At 37.2% G+C, this 23156-nt stretch overlaps 1 protein-coding gene across 5 annotated transcripts in view; it reads left to right on the forward strand.

Moving 5' to 3' along the window:
* The window catches only part of fryl (furry homolog, like), a 112806-nt gene that overhangs the window by 10906 nt on the left and 78744 nt on the right, over nucleotides 1-23156 (forward strand). For 3 of the 5 annotated variants that reach the window (XM_051138232.1, XM_051138233.1, XM_051138235.1), the window contains exon 1: nucleotides 12072-12752. In XM_051138232.1, the coding sequence (XP_050994189.1) occupies nucleotides 12545-12752 (208 nt within the window). In that variant the 5' untranslated portion in view covers nucleotides 12072-12544. Of the gene's footprint in view, nucleotides 1-601; nucleotides 677-12070; nucleotides 12753-23156 lie in introns of those variants that run through there. The other 2 variants (XM_051138238.1, XM_051138234.1) reach the window with 2 other exon arrangements.

A 23156-nucleotide genomic window follows, 5' to 3' on the forward strand; every position in this document is an offset into this window, starting at 1 on the left:
GCTCTTTAGATGTGCAGTGTAAATACACGCATTTACCCTCCCCTGTGATTGAGCCGCAGTGTCATTGAGCGCCACAGGAGCCTGAGTAGTAATTATAGCTAATGAGACCCAGGTAGTCTGCCTAACACTTAACACTCCTATAAATAAGTCTTTGGCAGCCTATGTAGTTTTTGTTTTAGCTCTGGCGGACCTTCCTGCGCTTGTGTGTAGGGAACCGTGTGCAGCTGAGTTTATATAACTACCGTTTTTTAACGAATGGATGAATGAATGGGTGGGGGGATGGAGGGTGGGATGGCAGGAGGTAATCTGTAGTTTACCGCCTAGGAAGAGTCCTGCAATCCTGGCTCAGGTTCAGTCAGATTCCATCAGACCTAGTTTACCCTCAAGCATACATTTTATATGTTTGAGATGAAAGGCGATGATGCATAACTTCGATTTTCACATGTCTAGGATTTTCTCTACTGTACTTGTCATGTAGTACAAGTTCATGTTGACATTTGGCCTAGTGAGTTTGTTTTTGATCCCTTGATGCTGGTTGAATGATTTTTGCTGCTCATTTGGTGCCTAATGAACCCATGCGACTTTCTTTTTTATTCCTCAGATTGACGTGACCCGACCCCGCTGGCCTGTCACTCAGTTTGACACAACCCCCACCCCCAAGCTCTATGGCCCTCGGGTATGTCTGCCACACCTCTTCTTCTGCTTTTGTCTACTGACAGTTTATTTTGAGTACTTGGCCTGCTATTAACTTTGTCTTTGACATTAAAAGTGTAGTTCACACAAAAATAAGAGTTGTCATAATTTACTCATGTCGTTCCAAGACTTTTGGTTAATCTTTAAAACACAAATTAAAGTGATAGTTTACTTAAACAAAATTCTGTCATGAATTACTCACCCTAATCTTGTTCCAAACCCGTAAGACCTTTGTTCATCTTCGGAACGCAAATTAAAATATTTTTGATAAAATCCAAGAGCTTTCTGGGCCGGCATGGACAACAACGCAACTACCGTCATCATTAAAGAGCAGGTCATGTGGGTTTTCGAAAAATGTCTCTTTTGAAGTTTGTAACGTAGCTATCCTTCAATGTAAACAGTCTGCACAGTTGTTAATCAAAAAAGTGCATTATACATAAAGATATTATCTCTCAAAAGAAAAGTCGACTCAGAATCACCTTAACGAGTCATCAAAAATACAAACAGTCTGACTTGCCCACAAACACTTCTGCTAGTTAGTGTTTACATCTGGTTGAGAAGGCAGTTCTGCGCTGTGGAAGCAAGTTTGTTTTGTTTTCATTGCCGAAAGATGATGATGTAAAGAATCAGTGGTTGAAATAAATTTTACCACAATATCGCAGCGATACAAATCAAACCTTTTGTTGTGTGCTCATCATTTTACTGAGGACTGCTTCTCTGATCTTGGCTTTTATTTTCTTTGGCTTCTAATCTTCTTTATTTTGGACTAATAAGCGTCTCTGAACCACAACCTGTAAGTACGATTGATACGTTATGTGTATATTTTCAAATTAGTGCTCAAAATATCTAGTCTTTTGTGCTAATGTGATGTATACTTAGTGCAGCTTTAGGTTTCCAGGTAAACCACGATATAATTGTCTTGTTGAAATAGTTTTGATAATTCGCTGTGTACCCACTATTTCCTAAGAATGTGTTGATTAATGTAGACTGTCATTGTTCTAGTTACTTCGTTTAATAATAAAGAATATAACCTAGACATATTTTGGTTTACAAACTGTATTGTTTCATCAATCCAGTAGTACTTGTCTAACATTATTGTTTTAAGTGTTTACAGTTTAGCAGCTTGTTTTTGTCATTATTTTAAAAACTGATTGGAGCACTATATTATTGTTTTATGTAGAGGTGCATGCTAGGGTTGCCAGGTTTTCACAACAAAACCCACCCAATTGCCACTCAAAGCTAGCCCAATCGCATTCCCATGTTAAAAGTCATATTCCGGATGTAAAATATATGTTTTTTGTCAGGGTTCCCCTGGTAAAGTCACGTCACAGGGGCTAAAAATGATGTTACTGGGGGTGCTTCAACCCGTGACATCAAAAACAACCTCAGACTTGGCAACACAGATGGTAGCGCTCGCTAACTTGCTCAAGTACTTCTCTCTGTACCAGTCACAACAGGCTTGGCCAGCTGACCATTCAGAGCAGAGTAGGCTAATGGAAGAGAGGGGTTTACAGACATAATGCTCAAAACTGATTCGAACAAACTGTTTTGAAATCATTGACAAATGACTGTATATATAAATGTATATTCTGGGAAAACAATGTTTTCTGACCTTAGTTGCATTTAAACCTATTGTAGGGGTCTGCTACACAATATTAGGGTGCTTTAAAAAACCATATGACCTGCTCTTTAAAATAGTCCATGTGACATTAGTGGTTCAACCGTAATGTTATGAAGCTACATGTGTACTTTTTGTGGTCTGAAAGCTCTCGAATTTCATTAAAAATATCTTAATTTGTTTTCGGAAGATGAATGAAGGTCTTACGGATTCGGATTTACATTAGGTTGAATAATTAATGAACGATTCCTTTAAGATATTTTAAATGAAACCATAGAAATTTTGTAAAAATTTATATGAACTGATTCAAGCCACGTGAAGAGATGCGATCACAATTATTTGATGATCAAATTTAGTTTAGGTTTTTATTACATCCAAATGCTGATCAACTTCCATGCATACACATACAGTAAGCATGTAAGCTTGTGTGTGCATCACATGCTAGAACAAACCTCATTGGTTTTTGTGGAGCATGTGAACTAAAGTCTGGGTTTGGTTTCGAAATGATGGTAAATAAATGATGACAATTTAATTTTTGGGTGAACTATCCCTTTCATTTTAAAACTATAAATAATACTAGAGTTGAATTCATATCAATATCTCATAACTCATGCCAGAGTGAATGATTCAACAGCAGTGTTTGAAACAGGATGGTTACATGCTGGGAGTTTTTGTGGACAGTGGCTTGAGCAGAATCATGTTGAGTAAAGTCAAAATTGCAGGGTGATGGTTACATCATACTGTTTTACGGATTGCTTCATCAAAAACACAATTGTCTGAGTCTGTGCAGATGGTCTCGCTGTTGTGCTAAGAACAGGAAGAAAATTCCATTGGGAAGTTTGAATAATCAAAGGATGGTAGCCACAGTGCTGCGGTTCTGCGGTCATCATTAGTCAGATGTGAGTCATCAGCTCACAGGCTCAAGCATCGATGATCATAGCTTGGAGGTTGAGATTTAGGTTCCGCAACATGACCCCAGGTAGTGACGACCTCTGGGCTGAAGTTAATGAGAACCCTCTCCACCCTTTAACACTGAGCCCTTAATGCCAGGGGACTGTCATTGCAATGGCCAACCAATGAGATTTGTGCTTTTGGTCACACTACCTATTGCCACCTGCTGTAGGAGGGTAAATGGCATTTTTTTTTATTGTCTGCCGATTTTACATGTCTGTCACATAAACAGATAAATGACGTGTGAAAATTGGACTGAATACTAATGTTGGTATGAATATGCCACATACACAGACTGTTTACTCTCTTTGGGGGAATCAACCTACAAATGGCTCATTTATAATTATCTTTGCATACTGAGTCTTTGCATTCCAGATCAGTATAATTCAAATCAGTTTGTTGCAAGATTTACAGAAACTAGAGTTCATTCTCATCACTGTCGAAACTGTGTGGGATGTTTCTTCAACAGATTAGCCCTGAGTCAGCCAGTGAGGTGAACGAGGTGAGTTTGTTTAGCGCTGAATAAAGACCCTGTGAGGAACAAGCTGTGTGTGAGAGAACAGCGAGTAACAGCTTCCTGTTAGTTGGCCGGTCATCTGTTGATCGTGTGAAAGCCGTGTTAGACTGATGATTGACGGTTGTCCTGCATGTGGTTCAAAGATGTTTGTCTTGTGTGTAATATATGTTTCCTAGCTTGAGTAGTTCAGTTAATCTGCCGTAAATCACTTTCAGGTTAAGGGGATGTACCGGTCTAACAAGTTTGATCCTTGACCTCTTATGTGTTTCTCACATTCTCGGCTGATGACGGCTCAGGCCCCTTAGGAAAACAATCCGTGTCAATCAACTCCAAAACCAATAAGACCATGAACAGAGCAGCAGGTGAACAAGAAGAGACGGAGAGGGTGTAAATAAAGCACCAACGGAAAGGATCGTTAGATAACATTTTGTGGCCGCTGAAAACAGCATCCTGTGCAAGACAGGAAACGTGAATCAGGAACAATCTGCAACGACACCGTTTCGCGAAAAGCCTGTTTCCTAAGAAAAGAGATGGCGGGCGGAGATGCGTGTTCATACAATAGCTGAACTTGATGTGGTGCCATGCTGGTGTAGATTGTAGATCGCTGCATCATTCATATAACCATGCTGCTCGAAAACTGATCCTGAACCAATCAGTCTCTAGAAAGGTGCTCAGCGTCGACACTCTCTGACGTTAGGGTGCTGATTCAGGAGCAGTTTCGTCTTCAGTTTACTGTGCAAGCTGGTTTTCCTGTTTTGCCCGTGCGGGTCTTTGTGTTGCTGTGCGAGAGTCGTGTTGAGTATTGTTCCTGCTGCTTCCCCTCTGACATTCCTGCGTTGATTTGAATCTAGGGGCCTACCCCTCTCTCTATTGTTTCCCCTCTACATCATGCTCAGCTGGACTGCAGCCGCCCTTGGGGCCGGTACATGCACATGGGTGCGCTGGGACAGCCTTCGGTGCTGATGTTAGCCACCAGTCGACTTCACTTTGGATTCTGTGGTATTATTTAAAGGATTAATTTACTTCTAGAATAAAAAATTCCTGATAATTTACTTACCCTATGTCCTCCAAGATGTTCATGTCTTTCTTTCTTCAGTCGAAAAGAAATTAAGGTTTTGAGGAAAACATTCCAAGATTTTTCTCCATATAGTTCATAGACTTCAATCAGGATCAACAGGTTAAAGGTCCAAATTGCAGTTTTAGTGCAGCTTTAAAGGGCTCTACATGGTCCCAGTCGAGGAATAAGGGTCTTATCTAGTGCTATGATTGGTCATATTTTTTGGAAAAAAAAAAAAAAGTACAAATTTATGTACTTTTTAACCGTAAATGCTTATATTCCACTAGCTGCAATGCACATGCACGTTTTTACACATTGCATAACCATGTTGGAAAGGTCACACGTGGTTAGTTCTTCGTCTGTGTACTTCAGTACAAAAAGGTAGAGTAGGGTGAAAAACTCCATCTCATTTTCTCCTTTAACTTCAAAATCATCCAACATCATTGTTGTTGTAAAGGGCTTTTTTGCACATTCCCTTTGTAAACACTGGGTCGGTACTTTCACCTAGGTCACGTGTGACCTTTCCAACATGACTGTGTAATGTGTGAGGTCAAGCTAGTGCAAGATGAGCATTTGTGGTTAAAAAAAATTTTTTTTAGAAAATGACTAATGGTTTCAGTTAAATAGACCCTTATTCCTCTGCTGGGATCATTTAGAGTCCTTTAAAGCTGCATTGAAACTGCAATTTGGACCTTCAACCTGTTGGCCACCACTGAAGTCCACTATATGGAGAAAAATCCTGGAATGTTTTCCTCAAAAACCTTAATTTCTTTTCGACTGAGAAAGAAAGACATGAACATCTTGGATGACATAGGGGTAGGAGTAAATTCTCCACTCAAAAATTAAAATTCTCATCATTTACACACCCTCATGCCATCCCAGATCTATATGACTTTTTTCTGTGCAAGACGAAAGGAGATTTTTAGAAAAATAATCCATCTCTGGGTGACATTTCAAAAACCGTGCAAAACTAAAACATGACAGTAATGAATTAGTGGATGAATCAATGTCTTCTGAAGCGAAACAGTAGGTGGACGTCGCTCCTGGCTAACTGCCAGCATGTTACTAATATTAGCCGTAGACTATAAAAAAAATGGATGGATGATGTGATGTGACTCCACTTGGTTCCACTGTAGAAGAGTGAAGGCCAAATGTTGCATATATGGCCATTTTCACCTTGCGCCGATGATGTCATTTGGAATCCCATTCATGGGATCTGCACATGGAGAGTGCAGGGCTTATCACCTATACTGCAACCAGCCAGCAGGGTGCATTTGATATATTTTGGCTTTACTTTTCAGGATTTGTGCAGCACACTTGATGTCAGCATGTGGTTAAGTGTGATGTAAGCGCTTTGTTAAACTCATGCATGAGAAATGATGCGGAAGCACAGAGGCCTGTCACTTCTCATGCGAGTTTCAGAATGGCCTTACATCATGCTTTATAGTTTAGGGCTGAAAAAGTTTTTCTCACGCAAATCTGTTGTTTCACTTAAGTAGACATTTGATTCATCAGCTAGGGTTGTATGTATGGATTGCCGTTTTGCATGGTTTTTAAAGCGACAACTTTGTGGGTCCAATCTACTTGCAATGCACAGAGATTCATTTTCTAAAAATCTCTGTTTGGGTACACTGTAAAAAAAAAAAAAAAAAAAAAAAATAGTTTCAACTTAAAGTGTTCGTGCTGCCTTAATTTTAAGTTTACTCAACTCCTATATCTGTTTTCTCGTAGTACAACTTAACATTTCATGTTGACTAAACTTAAAATTTTAAGGCAGCATGAACAATTACTTTAAGTTGAATAGATGAATTTTCATTTTTGGGTGGAGTTTCCCTTTAAAGGGCACCTATTATGCCCCTTTTTCCAAGATGTAATATTGATCTTGTGTGTCCCCAGAAAGTGTCTGAAGTTTCAGCTCAAAATACCCCACGGATCGTTTATTATAACATCTGTCATTTTTGGAGCATGTCTAAAAAAAAAAAAAGAGAGAGAGAGAGCTATTTTGGTCTGTATCACTTTAAATACAAATGAGCTGCATATTTCTGCCCCATCTTCAGAAGAGGATGTAGCGTATACATCTCTGGTTTACCTACAGCAATAAACAGTCCATACAACATAACAGAGAGCGAGAGAACTGGTGTTCAGCCATACATATGCAAAGCCAAACACACCAAAAGTGGGACGAAACAGCACAATATTACAGAGCTTGCGCCACGCTGACCTGTCATAGGCTGTGCGACTGACTCGACAGCAAAGGGAGGATGTGTTTGCTAGTGCCACCAAAGTAACAGGGCGGTGCGAACTAATTTCACCAGCGCGGCACTGATCAATTAAGATACTTTGATAACGTATGCAAACAAATACTGTTAAAACGTTAGCTAGGCACTATATCACAAAGCAGTCTGGAGTAAAATTATTTGCGTAGATCTTATGCTCAGTCTTACATCCAAACACAGAACGCCGGGATTGCTTACGAGACATTACTGACGTTACAGCTGCTGGAGTATGGAGAAAAAGTATGGAGACAGCGTACAACCAAACACAACTCACTGAGGGCAGAAACTATGGCATTGCAGGACTGTCAGTCAGAGTCCATGGGCGGGGCCTGAACAATGTGACATCACATTTCTTAGAGAATCAAAACAGCATGCCTAGTGAGACTGATTTGGTTTAATTGGGATTAAAAATACGTAGCGGGTGGATTTTTATCATTTTTAGGGTGGTTGTGTTCACACTGCCAACGCACATTTATGTCCATAACACCATGTAAAAGTGGATTTTGCATAATAGGTGCATTTTAAAGACAACATTCCTAACAGTGTTAACTTTGAAATGTGATCCATTTGTGGTGGAAATAAATATTCAGTGGTAAAATAATGTTGAAAAAGGCTAGTTTTTATTCTTTAGTGATTAAAATGTTCATAAAAACTGTATGTTGAAGTGAGAAAGTGGTTATTTTTTCCCAGCAGTTTCATTAGCAGAAAAGTTTTTATATGCTGGGAAAGTTGTTCCTCTGAGAGATTTTGGTGGAAAAACCTTAACACTTTCATGCTAGGCCATGAAAATCATGCTTAAGTTGTAGTCACATTTACTGTTGGTAAAGACCGTGACATACTGGTGGTAAAGTCATTGTTTTTGAATTATAATATGATCTATGAAAAAAGAGCTTTTTGGAAAGATTAGGATTTGTTTGTTTACTAGTTGCAATACGCATTTATTTTGTCATCATGTATCGTTTATTGTGTTTTGCATCATCCGTTTCAATTGGGGATTTTGGCCGAGCATTGGTAAATATGACCATACTTTTACCATCAAGCCCTGCCTTCTCATTTCAGCTTTGTTGCAATTTTTTAGTGCACTTAGTGTACTGAAAGTGTTTTCTCTTGTTATCAGATTGGGGTCACCAGCACATGGTGGCTTCAGATGATCTATTGATAGGTGACCCACATTCATCAGTTAATCTTCTGACTTCTCCCTCTGACTTTCTGCTCCCTGTTGTCTTCTCTGTCCTTGTCCCAAATGGTCCCATCAGTTTTTACACTCCTCCCGTGCCATCTGAGACTGTATCATTACTATAAATGTAAGCCACTCTGTCTGAACTTGTTTTTATGTAACTTTTTTAATGTACACACAGACCTTTGACATGGTTTCTCTTGCAAACAGTACTTTGAGTGTAGTTGATGTCATGGTCAAAGGTCCTGCTTTGTATTGTGTCATCATCAAAGTTGGCAGGATGTTCCATCATGCGATATGAGAAGTTTTGTGTTCGCGTGTCTGCGACAGAGGTGTGTTGTGAGGTAAAGAGTGAGTTAATAACTTTTCAGAAAAATCCCTGATTCATGTGTCACTGACGAGGAAAAGATATGTCTCATCTGATTGGTTTATGTCCTATCGTCTAGCCTGTGCTGCTTACAGCTGACCAAATTAGGTATTTTCTCATTTTCTTTAATTCTATTATTGGTTTATTTTGTTTGTCTACTGTGTGAAACTATGTAATATAATATAATGTAATATAATATAATGTAATATAATATAATGTAATATAATATAATATAATATAATATAATACAATATCTCTTAGCTACTTTGTTCTCTTTATCACAAAATGATATACATGCTATTACATGGCATTTGTATGAAAAAAATGCATGTTTGTTTCACCTTGTCCTGAGGTCTGCTGGCCATTGCTTTTGGCCACCCCTAGAGGGCAGACTTGTAAAGAGATTTGAGCGATGGACACACATGCACACACTTGGCTCGGTCTGAGCTTATTCTTCTCATTCTCATGTTGCTTAAAGCTTATGTAACACTATTAATTTGTTGGTCACTAAATATCAAAGGGCCTTTTTGCCAAAATGGGTATCACTTTGGTAACACTAACATAAGAAGACATTAGGAGATTATTTTAAGATACTAATAACAATCTATGTGCATATGTTTTGTCTGCTCACACATTAAGGAACTGAAAGATTACATGGCTTGCCTGACATTTTCACACGGAGCTTAAGGGTGTGAGCATTTCCTGTGAATCATTTGCACACATTTTTCTGTTCTGTCATTCTGTGTGAGATATGAGTCTTGTGAACGAACGAGGTTATATCAGGCAACAGTAGAAACAGAGAACTTCTGTATCGTGTTGAGGTCATTTCCTTTTTCTGGAGCTCCTGTCTTACCTCCTGGTGGTGCTGTGGAAGTTTGTATTTTGAGAGGCTCTTAACTAGGTCCGATTTGTCCTTCATTCATAATACTGACTCTTCAGAAGAGCTTTTAAAAAATGTAAAAATTAGTTCAAAAGTTTGAACAACACCAAATCTCTCCTGTGTGGAAATTTAAAGCAAATTATTCTAAGCTAAGATGTCCACATCAAAAGAAATTTACAAAAGTGATCTTTTTTTGTCACATTAAATGTGAGTAAAATGTCTACTTTTAAGTTTTCAAATAAGGTTTTGGACTTATTATTATTATTATTATTACTAATTATTTCAAAATTTGGTTGAAATAATGTTACATTGTCTTTCAGTGTAACACAATATTTATGTAAAAATTCAAACCATATGCCTATTCTGACTTGTACATATTAAAATATATAAAAGAATAAGGGAGCATATTCAATTTTATTGTGTTTTAAATGAGTAAAACATTCTTACTGACAAATGGGCAAACCCCCAGATAGTGGCAAATTTTAAAAATGTAGAATTACATATTTAGGGGGAAAATAATTTGTCTTTTAATGTCATAAATTGATTTTTGTTGTAAAGATGCCTGACAAGATTGTTACACTGAATGACATTTCAGTGGGTGACTTCTGAAAATTTGGGGAAAACGTATGATATAAATTTTTTTTGCTCAAAAATACAAAAACAAAAATGCAGTTAAATTTAACAGAAAGTGTTATTTTTTTTTTTTTTTTTTTTTTTTTTTGGAAAAACAATTTAAAGCAGTATTACACTTATTGTTTTTATGCTTAAACCCTTTTTCGTCTTTGACCCATATATGCAGCGATTGATTATGTAGTTATTTTATAATTTAATTGGTTTTAACAAAATATAGCAGCAAATCATTGAATAAATCTGTATATATAAAAGTATTTAATATACAGGTGTCTTTTTTTTTTTTTTTTTTTCCCTTTTTCATGTAAGCTATAGCTTCTGACCTTTAAATCAAAATGATTTTTTTTTTGACACAGGCTGGTATTAGTTTTCTGATATTGACAGTGGTGACAGGAATTATGAAATTTCTATGGTATCAAAACAATTATATCATAAAGACCTTACTTAAAGCAAAAATAACTATATTGTGTGATATACTGTTACTGTGAAATAAAATTCAAATATTGTAAAATAAGATTTTGGTCATAAAGCCCACCCCTATTTGATACCACTGCTTTTCAAAAGGTTGTAATTGTAAATGTTATTCAAACTATCGTTATTTTTCATGTTAGGAATCCTCCATAACTCCATGCTCTTCCAAAGAGTCAGTTTAGAATATTGAATGGAGGTTCGGATAGTATGAGTTAGTGTCATTATTACAATGTCCATTGTCAGCGAAAGCAGTCTGCTCATTTAAATATGTTACAGTGAGTCAGCAGAAAGGCCTGCCATATGCAAAACGCTTCCCAACACGAACATTACCATTGATTTACCTCAGGACACCTCGCATTTGCCCAGCCAACTTGAAAACTCAAATATTTCTCTTGCACCGCTGTATAAATTTGCCACATAAATGTGACCCTGGACCACAAAACCATTCATAAGGCTCAATTTTTTTTAACTGAGGTTATTTATTGAGATAAATAAGCTTTCCATTAATGTATGGTTTCTTAGAATAAGATAATATTTGGCCAAGATAATACTATTAAAAAAACAAAAACTAGAATCTAAGAGTGTAAAAAAATCAAAATATTGAGGAAATCACCTTTAAAGTTGTCCAAATTAAGTTCTTAGCAATACATATTACTAATCAAAAAATAAGTTTGATATATTTATGGTAGAAAATTTACAAAATATCTTCATGGAACATGATCTTTACTTAATATCCTAATGATTTTTGGCAAAAGAAAAATCGATAACTTTGACCCATACAATCATTGTTGGCCTTTGCTGAAAATATACCCATGCTACTTAAGACTGGTTTTGTGGTCCAGGGTCACAAATACTTTTTATTTGTCCAGACAGTCTTTATGCGAGTATGTTTGTGTTTCTACCAGAGCAAAGTTTGACTCGCGTGTTTCAGCAGATCAAACATGCCACATAAACTTGTTCACCCACTGCCCTGTTGCAAACTGGAAGTGAAACCATCAGTGTGTGTGTGGGCGTGAGACACTTTGACAGCATGCCTTCAGAGCTATTTTTTATCCTTTTATTTCCCCCAGTGAAAGGAAAATATGTAAGGGAATTTACAGATAGAATTATGTATGTGTGAAGGGAAACGTAAGAGGGCAATGTGAGAAGCAGCTCTACTTTTAAACCTGATAAAACTTATCAGAGCACAGCAGCACGCTAAAGACGCCACGCCTTCTTACTTTTTGTTATGCACTCACTAGACATCACAGACGGATGAGTCTTCCTCCCTCCCTCCCTTCTTTTAGAAAGGAGAAACGTCTGGGCGTGGTTGGTAACAGCTGTGTTTTGATTGGACGCTCTCCCAGGCGTACATTATCTCCCGTTGGACACGTCCTTGCTCCGCCCAGATAACGCACTTGAGCTGAAAGGCTCCACCTACTGTTGTCAAATCACCACATCAAAGTGTTCAGTCCATCCTGCATGAACAGACAGGTAGTAAGGTTGGTCTCGCTGTGTGAAAGCTCAAGTGAACTTTAGCTTACGCTTTGCAAAGTGCTCACAGCTGGCCTGTGGCATGTGGAATACGGGCAGGTGGAGGAACACAGCGGCTGGATCTACAGGTGCTCGCTTGTACCTCATTCCAACGTTTGTCATCTTGGATCTACCGTCGACAGCTCCTGCATTGCAACAAGAGATCGTATCCACTTCGTCTGGGTGCTTGTAGCGCTGTTTCAACTGACACGACAAAGAGGAACCTGTGGTGAAGTCCAAGTTTGACAAGCTGTGGTTTTCCTTGGGTGGAGGAGCCGTTCTGCGGTCGTCTGTCCGGTCACAGACGGCCTGATTGCTCAGAGGTGATGGTGGGTGGCAGGGCCGTCACTGTGCGCCCGCACAGGCGCCTGGAGTGAAAGTGTCACAGTGCAAACATGGAATTCCTCAAGAGCCTCGTTCCCACGGTCATCTCCGGGGACGGCGGGATTCCGGCGACGGACGCGGGGGGAGTATGGCCGCGGGAGACCGGTCCTCGCTTGCTGAGGATGAAGAGGCTGGTTTCACAGGCCAACGAAGAGGAGCAAGATGGATCCAGTCCGAACAGCCGGCCGGCTGTCCGTCTTCAACGATACCGTGCTAAAGGTACCGTAAGGAAAGGAGGAAGGGATAGTTATTTAAACATGATTTTAACTGTGGTGCAAAGAGGACTGTTTGATTAGGAGGTGTGTGCTCAAGGTGTGTGTTTGCACCGTTTTTTGTTTATAGTTTGGCTGTGATACAAGATAAATCGCAGACAAGAGGGAACAAGCAAATACTTAGTGTAACTGAACTGCTTGCAAAGTCTTTAAGCAGGTCGTCAGTGAGAATTGATCAAATATAAGAGAGTTGTTGTAAACATTACAATACATGCGTTACATAAACTTTGTCTCCCATTCTTTCTGACCTTCTTTTATTTTTGCATCAAAGGAAGAAGTATTTAGATTTTGTGGGTGAAATAATCTAATCACTCTGACTTTATTGGTACTGAAGGTTGGTATCATTTTGAAACATGATTACAATGATGTATTTGTGAAAGTGAGTTATTGTTAGCGTAACTATTTATAACCTATGACAGCATATGCGAGAGGTTTTAACACTTGCTACTGTTCAAAGTTAAAAGTGACCTAACCAGAGAAAACTGGCTCTTAAAGGGGACCTATTATGCCTCTTTTCACAAGATATCTAATAAGCCTCTGAAATCCCCAGAGTGTGTATGTAAAGTTTTAGCTCAAAATACTCAACAAATAATTTTTATAGCTTGTTTAAATTGCCGCGCCGTTTCTGTGTTTGTCCCTTTAAATGCAAATGAGCTGGTGCTCCCGCCCCCTTTCAGGAAGAGGGTGGAGCTTCAAGAGCCAGCGAAAGCAAAACAGGACAATCTCAAGCACTGAAAATGTCAAAAACTCTCAGTAGCGGTGTTGAGCCTTATATGTTCGAACCGGAATCAGTTTAAAAGTCAGTAATCTGATTGTACTGTGCATAATAAATGCGCGTTTATGAATTGCACAGATGGGGAGACTGGTTGTTTTCACACACTCTGGCCACACAACTGTGTTCAAACACCTTATAAAAGTGATTTTTGCATGATAGGTCCCCTTTAAAGTTCCCAGTTTTGTTATGAATACTTTATTGGTGCATATTCCCACTGAATCTCTTTCCACTAACCACCATGCGTCACATATAGACCACTTTACATGATCCCTTCATCCAAAGGATAAAGTTACACCCTAAATTTTTCCCATCACATGTCCAGTTTAAATTCTAAATCTGTCAGATTATGAAATGTAATTGCGAATGTTGTTTCATTTTGAGTTGGTGTTATGTAGGCCGACGTACTTAAAAACAACAAAAAATCAAGGTTGACCCCAGGTGCCTGTAAGAAAGTTAAGGAAGTCTTTTGTGAAGAGAGACTGATTGTTAGGTTATCATGCGGCTCTGCATTTAATCAGGGAATACAGTGTTTGTTGACACACTCATAACTTGGCTGCTGAAAGCAGATGAATCTTTTTGACACCATAAATGTATTGAAGCTCCAGCAACACATCTCCCCGACAGGGCCATGTGGGGATAAATGAGGATCTTTGTGTGTCATTCATGGTTGGTCCAGCTACGACCACTCTTCTTGGTATGTCAGCTCCTTGGTTACGGGAAAACAGTGTGGGGAGTGTGATGTTGCATCACTGCATGTGACTCTGCATTCAAAATGCAAATCGACCACCACGCATTCAAATATGATGGAAAACACCAGTTCAAACTGGACCAAGAAAGGTTTTTTCTGTATTCTTCGAAGGTTGAAGCCTGTGCTTCTCTCAGTGTGTGCTGATAAAATGAATATGTGGGTACTAGTCAGTATCTGTGTGTGTGTGTGTGTGTGTGTGTGTGTGTTTGTAGGTGTTTACATTGCAACCAAACCACACCTCGCTCTTCCCAAATTGATGAGTCTTGAGTGTTCAGGTGAGGATTTGGGTTTTAAATGTACCTGCCAGGACATGCTCATGTTCCCAACTGTGTTTAAATGCTTCACACTAGTCACTGTTATTCAAGTAGATATATTCAGGTATTGTAAGTCAGTATGACTTAATCTGTTGAATTAATATTTTGGTTAATCTGATCTCCCCATTAAACAATTGCAGAAATAAGTGTATCCAACAGTTTGGGCAGTCTCTAAATCTTACAAAGGCTGCTTTTGCTTGAAAATGCAGTAAAAATGTTAAATATTATTACAACTGTTTTCTGTTTTAATATATTTTCAAATGTCCTGTGATGGCAAAGCTTAATTCTCATAAGCCGGTTGTGCTGTTTACTGAAAGTTCAAAAGAACAGGGTTTATTTGAATTGGAAATATTTGATTAATCGCGATTAATCGCATCCAAAATAAAAGTTTTTCTTTGCACAATATGTTGAGTACTGTGTAAATGTATTATGTATATATAAATACACATACAGTATATATTTTGAAAATATTAACGTTTACATAGTTATGTTCACATAATTGAAATTATATATAAATATTTTTAATATATAAACAACATATTTTAATTAAATATATACATGCATTGTGTGTATTTAAATATACATAGTGCACACACATATATTATGTAAACGAAAACTATTTTGGATGCTTTTTTGGATGAAACGTTTGACAGGACTATTATGTAACATTACAAATATTTTACTGTTACAAAATATAGAGCCCTATCTGCAAATAGATGCGTGGTTTCATTTATTACACACATACTGAAGCACACGTGATGCTCAAAGTGTTTTGAGCCTCTGCTGCCTTAGGAGTTCATTTATATGAGCATGTATATGTGAGTACATAATTTATTAACTGCTCTGAGAGTCATTTCATGAGATTTTTACAGTTTATTTTGAGAAAAACTATCATCATGTCATAAACAAAAACTTATAGGTCTTCACAGCAACCCATCAAAATAAAAGTTCAGTTTAATTTGAAGAAATTTTGACAGAAATATATTAGTTCATGTAGTTACAGTACTAGTACTACTACTAATAAAATTATTGTTAAAACATTATTTATTAAGGAACATTTACCAGAAAAATGAAAATAAAGTAAGTAAATAAGTAAGAAATGTATTTTTTAATAAAATCAATTAATTAAAGATGTTTTTGATTATTAAAATGTAATGAAACCGTTAAAATTTAAACCAGAAAATTAATGGAACACAGAATTTTTTTTTTTTTTTTTAAATAAAACTGAATTTGAAGGTGGAAAAAAATATATTTCATAGTCTTAAAATTTAATTTTTGTTAAACTTGTACTAAATTGCAGTTAAACTGTGTAAGTTTCATGACTTCAATTCAGTAAACATGCTTTTTGATTCATATTTTTAATTTAACCATTAAAACAGAGTCTAGAAAAATTTTAATGGGAAAAAAACTGAATCCAGAAAAAAAGGGGGAAAAAATGGAATTTGAAAATAAATAAATAATAAAACTGATTTCATAAGGCCCTAAAAATTAATTTATTTCAAAAAAGAAAAAAAAAAACATACTGACCCTAAACTTTCGATATGATATACATTGTTTGCAAAAGTGGTTAAAAATTTAAAAATTACAAATATTAAAGTGATTTGAAATTTTTTACATTTCAAATACTAGTTACCAAGAATTAGCTGCTTATTTTTCAGTATAATTGAGTTCCATATAGAATTTGAAGTTTCATTTTGAAGCTATTTTAAGATTAAATTTTATGTTTAACAGTATTTATTTATTTTTGTTTTATTTATAATACACTCTTTCTGTGGCACTGCATTGATTGACAGGCATCTGCGTGCACACACACGCACACGAGTAGTTGCAGTTTAAAGATGACAACAGCATTTAATCACTCACTGTCAGGATGAGCTGTTTTGATAATTGAGAATGCTTTCAAGTTCTCTACACAGCGCAAAGTCTCGACAATTCGTAATGAAATGGTGCTTGATTACTTTCACTAACAATTTTATTGAATTTGTTTTTTAACAAACAGTCACTATAATACAATCACTACACCGCAATCTATTTAGACAGGATAAACCTTTCTAAAGTCTCTCAAATTTATCTTGTTGTTTTAATTATTGTGCGAATAACTTATTTATTTATTTTTTGGGGGGGGTTTTGTTTGTTTTTTTCCCCTTTGTAACTAGTAATAGATTTTAGCCCGTAGTTAAACCATGAAGCTCTAATACCAATTTTATGAAATCAATTTTAACAAAATTACATTCTCTAAATTATTTTTTTTCAGCTTATTTACTTTTATACAGATTCATAGACTCCTGAGCCACTGCGCAAAGGAACAAAATATATCCACACATAATAAATCAGTGAAAATAATTAATAAAGCTCAAAAAATTTTCAGTTTACACATCTGTTATGCTACATTTACGCTAGTGCATGTTCATTTTAAAATGCATACCTCAGACAGAATCATAATTACTATTCATTTTACACTAATTTTCTGACAAGCACTCACACTTTCCAGCACTGTCTTCCGGTATGTATAACGTTATATGGCTTCTCTCTTCTGCTATTGCTGTTCTGACTCAGAGGACATAACATATTTCAACAACATTGCTGGTGGTTTAAAATGAGTTTTGAGTAGAAGCGAAATATAAATCTTGTTTATTGTCTTATGTAGCATCATGCTACAATGTCCATGAATGATCACATAACGCACACTTTCAGTTGTGTAGTATGGACAGATATCTTTTCTGAAATACCAGTATGGATGAGGATTGTTTTAAACTAGCAGGTGTAAACTAGCAGGTGGGTTTGACTTTGTCGCGGCTCTGCGCAGGACTAAGAGCGCTATAAAGAGCAGACTGCTTTGTATGCTTTCGGATCGCTCTCATGGATGTGCCGTGTGAGGACGGTTTGTTGCTGGGTCAACCAAAGAGCAGGCCGCAAACCGCGCTCAAAGTTCAAATCAGTTGAACTTTTACCGCTGCCCTCTGAAGGGCCGTGCATTCCACGTTTAGTGTGAAAGCTGCCGATCTGCGCGGCACCGTTTCTAGATGAAGACACCTAGTTCTGTAGGCTTATTGGCACACTGACATTGACGAGATTAACCACTTAGGTATCGAAGTTTGGTACCAAACAACAAGAGGTTTTTCGATATTCGATGGTATCAAGGCATTTCGGTAGGTGCCTAAAATGTATCGACCTCGATACTCAGCCCTAGGGGCATTTTCTCATTAATCGCTTTGATTTGCTTCTGAATGGATGTTGAATGAGTCAGCGTTGCCATTTATTTTTCTTTGGTTTGGCAGGAGCATTTTTCTGTGTGGTTGGGTAGTGCCCATCCCCAGCTCAACCTGTTTCTTCAGCTGGAAGGCAGCTTTACAGACACAATCACACAGACCTGCCCTCTTCGCTGCGTTACATAACTGATGATCTCTGTTGCTGCTGCTGTTGCTGATATTATTGGTGTTTCGATGGTGCTTCTGTTTATTGTGGTTCTGCTCTGGACGTTGCTGCGTGCAAATGAGCTGTATGCAGAAGGAGGAAGGATATGGCGACTGTGCAGCATGTTATGTGTCTAATATTGGTCCCCTCAAGGGCATCAGTGATCACAGAGTCAAACAGACACAGTAGCTCTCCAGCCACACCCTCTCTCTCTCTTTTTCTCTGTCTGTTACAGCAGTCATGTGATCAGACTTCACTTCATTAAACTGCAATGGAAGTTTATCTTGGAAAAATGAGTGCTTGTGCATGTGGTGTTTTCTTTCAGGCAACACGTGATTCATAATCAGGACTGGATGAGCAGAAAAGCAAGTTAAGATCAGACATGTACACTGTTCATGAATCTGAACACTGTAGTTGAATAGATAAATAGTTAATCAGCAATGGATTGTATTTATCTCTTGAATTTATTTTTTCTTTCACTCTTGCATTCCCTTTTATTCATTTGTTCCTTTGCTATTGTTTGTTAGGGTTAGGGTTAGGTTCATTGTTGCTTTTTTTTTTTTTTTTTTTTTTTCATTTTCTCATTCCTCGGCATGTTTTACTTTCCCTTTTAATTGTTTATTCATTCATTAATTTTTTGTTTTACTCCACCCCCCCCCCACACACACCTATTTTTCATCGCATTTTGTACTGCCACACCCCTTGTCAAAGAAGCAAGTTCCGTGTACAACTGTTAGCGCAAGCTAGATTAAAGTGATTCTTAGATTTTAAATATGGATCTTTTTCTTTCAAAAATGCATCGATTCGCTACAGGAGGCCTTTATTGACCCCCTCGGAGCCGTGTGAGGCACTTTTTATTACGGATGGAGGCACATTATTGGACTTGTTTTGGACTGATGAAGAGAAACACCCGTCTATGCCATTCTAAAGCTTGAGAGTGCCAGGATAAATTTTAACCCTTGTCCCTTTTGGACATTTTTGTCCTTTTTAGTCTTGTTTTTTTGTGATCATTTCACCTGTGTTATTGCCAGCTGCATACATTTTGGCACATTTGCATTTTTATTGTAATTTTACTATTTCACCCCCATTTCCTTTTAATAAATTTATTTTGCACTAGGTACAAAAAAAGTGTAACACTCAGCACATTTTGGACAAAAATGTCTCCATGGAAATCCATTAAAACTGCTATTTTTAATCACAGTGCCATTCAACTGTAAAATGATGCAATTTTTGTTAATAGACTTTCATTCTTTTTTTCAGGTTTGGCCAATAAAGCAAATACTCACTTTATTCCTGTTTTCTGCTTTTGCAAATTATAGAGCCGATTGGATAAATAATGCAGCTATAATTGTGTGGGTGTGTTGGTATGGATGTAAGGGGAAAATCTGACACTGCGCCCAAACAAAATCTTACTGAAAGCTAATTTTTTAAGATATCAACCTCAAATTTGGAACACAGCTTATTTAGATTTATGGCTTTGCTTTTTCTAGCAGGTTTAGAGTTCAACATGTTTCATAAAATATATGTTTTATATAAAATATAAAATATGCTTTATATAAAAACATTTCATAAACTTAAACCACTAACTTTTTTTTTTATTTCACTTTTTAAACTTTTTCTATATCATCAGTAATCTGCCATGGGTCTTCTTTAAAATGAGACCAAACGTAAGTCTTTTTTTTTTTTTTTTGAATGACAGTTTTTTGACACTGTTATTTTTTGACACTGTTATGTGTAACTTTTTCTTATCGATGCACAAGGGTTAATATAACTCCGACTGCATTCGTTTGAAAGGAAGTCATATACACCTAGGATGCATGGTGGTAAATAATACGCTACTGCGTCTTACTTTCAGTTTCATTTATGGCAATTTGCACGTCGACTTGCTGAAAAGATATTCAGCTACTCATCCACGGTGATGCATTTTGCATTAGCTGTGCCATATCTTACTATAACATATCATGTAGCTTATAAAATGCTGTCAAACATTTATTATTTTAATGGTTTTGGAAGGAGTAAAATTTGCACATGTTGTTTCAACAACCAGATCCATTTACACTTGTCAAGTTTCATCTGGAATGCGACCCTGATCACTTCCTGAAGTGGTGGGCATTTACATCTGGTCTTTCACGATCTGATAGCTATCGGATCGGAGAAAACAGGTGAAGTGACCAGGTGAACAGGCCGTTTCAGTTCCTTTCGTTCATCTGCTCTCTTTTATTCGGCTGTCCTTTTGTTTCAGTTTATTCTCTTGTTTTGCTCACATTTGTTTGTTCGCTTTTCTATTTGCTTATTTGCCCAGCTTTTGTTTGTTTATTTATTCCTGCCTTTTTGTTTTCATTTTCTTGTTTTACTTTTACTCATTCATAATTCTTTCGTTCTTTCCGTCAGTCCCTTCCATTTTGTCTCACTTGTTGTTTTTCCTCTTTTACCCTTTCAGTTGTTCTTGCATTTGTTCATACTACTTTCTTTCAGTTTCTCGTTCTTTCTTTCATTTCTGTTTTGTCTGCTTCATTTGTTCCTTTGCTTTTATTTTAATTCATTGCTGCTTTTTTGTTTTTTCTTATTCCTTTTCATGTTTTACTTTCCTTTTTAATTGTTTATTTATTAATTTCTTTTTGTTTTACTTGCCCCCTCAATTTTTGTCACATTTTGTTTGTCTTTTGCTCTGTTTTGTTCATTCACCCTTTTTGTTTTGGTTTAATTCCCTGTAGTTCCCACTCTTTTGCTCAAATTTGTTTGTACACTTTTCCACACCCTTCATTTGCTTTTTCCCCATCACTCGCTTTTGCAGGGTTTCTTTTGTTCAACAATGAAAACTTGATTAATTTTTTATTTTTTTTTTTGTCATTTGCACGTTTTGGTTTGCTTTCTCTTTCTCTTGATTCCTTTCGCTCATTCGCGCTTTTTCGTTCGGCTGTCCTTTTATTTCCATCCGTTCCATACTTCTATATTTAAATTTGTTTTTTCTTGCATTTCTCGTTTGTCTGCTTTGTTTCTTTGTTTCCTTCATTCCCTCTTTCTCTGTATCTTGACTCAACGTACTGTATTTAGATGCGTTTTGTCAGTTTTTGGGATGGAGATCTGGTGCTGATGTGTGTGAGTGTCTCTGCTGACTCAGAGGTGCGATCAGTGAAAATGTTAGGCCCACTGTCGCTCTCTCTGTTTCTCTTCAGCACACTGGGTTTCACCACTTTGCAATAATGTCTCTCTCTGCAGAGTGTGTGTTTGTTGCTTTGGTGCTGACAGGTGCGCTTGTTCCTGGCAAGGTGTGCAGTGTCCTGCGGTCTCTAGCTTGCACTGCTGCTGATTCGGTGTTGTGATTCAGCTGAAATGTTTCAGTGTGGGACAGAGTTCTGAACACCATGGGTTCATGCTAATTCATCAACACTTGGTTTCCAACATTACTGGAAACAATTTAGCCTTGTGGGCAAATTAGTTTTGGTAATGTAACTGCTGAAATTTCTCACAGTTTGTTTTACAGTTCTGTGGACGTACATGGATGTTTTGACCAGAGAAAACTATTTTTTTCAGCTGTACAAACCATGTATACCATTGACTGTGTCTCTGTACACAGCCTTATTTTTTTATTTGTGTAAAATTCAATTTGGTGTCTGCTGTCTAGGTACATTACTTAAATGGACACCTTACAATTCATAAACATTTAATTACACAATTTATATTCATAGACGGCATTACATGTAAGTTGAACTTTGATTTAAACATCTAAACCTTGGATGGTTCCCTACAGGAATTGCACTGCTTTTTATTTTTTACAGGGAATCGTCTTACCTCTGGTAACCCAACATAAACTTGTTAAGATGTTTAACAAGGAAATGTCTCAGACATTTATTAGAAAGCAGTAGGTTCAAGTTTGCGCCATAGCTTTTCTGCACAGCTGTTGTCTGGACTTTGCATCATGGGAGATGCAGTTTCACACAAGGGAACCTGCTTTGCTTTGTCTGCTAAAAACTTCAGGAAATAGTACAACCTCAGATAGAATTACTGTTCGTATTGATCTGTCTTTCTTTCTCCCTAGCCTTCTCCTCTTTCTTTCCCTTTTCATCATTTACCCTCTATTTGCCTTATTCCTTTTTTGGCTCTTCTTTTCCCAATGCTGGGTGCTATAATGCACAGTACAGGAAATGCACTCTCACTGTGGCCTCATGGGATTGAAAGGCCTTCACAGACCATCTGTCTGTCAGTGTATGCCTGCTCTCTGTCCAAAAGCACTTACAGTCTGTCTTTTTCTGAAACATCAGCAGTCGATCTTTGAACAGGGCGCCTGTTTTATCTTCTCATCCGGTTTCTGCAATAGATTTGAATGAGGATGAATGTGCTGATCTGGATCAGAATCCGGTTTAGATGCTGTCTAGGCTTGGGTTTGAGTTGATATTCTGATCCAGATCAAAAACATATGTTGTAGTTACTGTACAACTTTGATGGATTTTTCTGTATCAGAATCTGGTTTAGTTGAATGTGTTTCTGATCTAGAGCAGAATCTGATTTAGTGACTATAAACTTAGGATGGGGTTTGGTTTGCATTAGCATTTGGTTTAGATACTAGATAGGATAGAGTTTCAGTTGATGTGTTTTTTGTTTGGCTCAGAATCTGATTTAGTTACTGTAAACCTGGGATGGGGTTTGGTCTATCTGAATCTCATCTCTATTAGAATCTGGTTTAGATATTGTAAGTATAGAGTAGCGTTTGAGAAGTTGTATTTCTGGTCTAAATCTAAATCTGGTTTAGCTACAAAAAGACTGAGTTTCGATTTGTCTTTCTGATCTGGATTAGAATCTGGTTTATATATGGGATGGGATAGAGTTTGAGTTGATGTTTTTCTTATTTGTATTGGAATCTTGTTTAGTTACTGTAAACCTGGGATGGGGTTTTGTCTGTATCAAATTCTGATCTGCATTAGACTCTGGTTTAGATACTATAAGTATAGGATAGAGTTTGATTTGTTGTGTTTCTGATCTGAATCTCAATCTGATTTAGATGCAGTAAGCTTGAGTTTGAATTTGTCTTTCTCATCTGGATCAGAATCTGATTTGGTGACTAAACTTGGGATGGGGTTTGATCTGGATTATAATGTAGAT

The sequence above is a fragment of the Labeo rohita genome, chromosome 20 (genome assembly GCF_022985175.1).
Source record: "Labeo rohita strain BAU-BD-2019 chromosome 20, IGBB_LRoh.1.0, whole genome shotgun sequence".
NCBI classification, from domain to species: domain Eukaryota; kingdom Metazoa; phylum Chordata; class Actinopteri; order Cypriniformes; family Cyprinidae; genus Labeo; species Labeo rohita.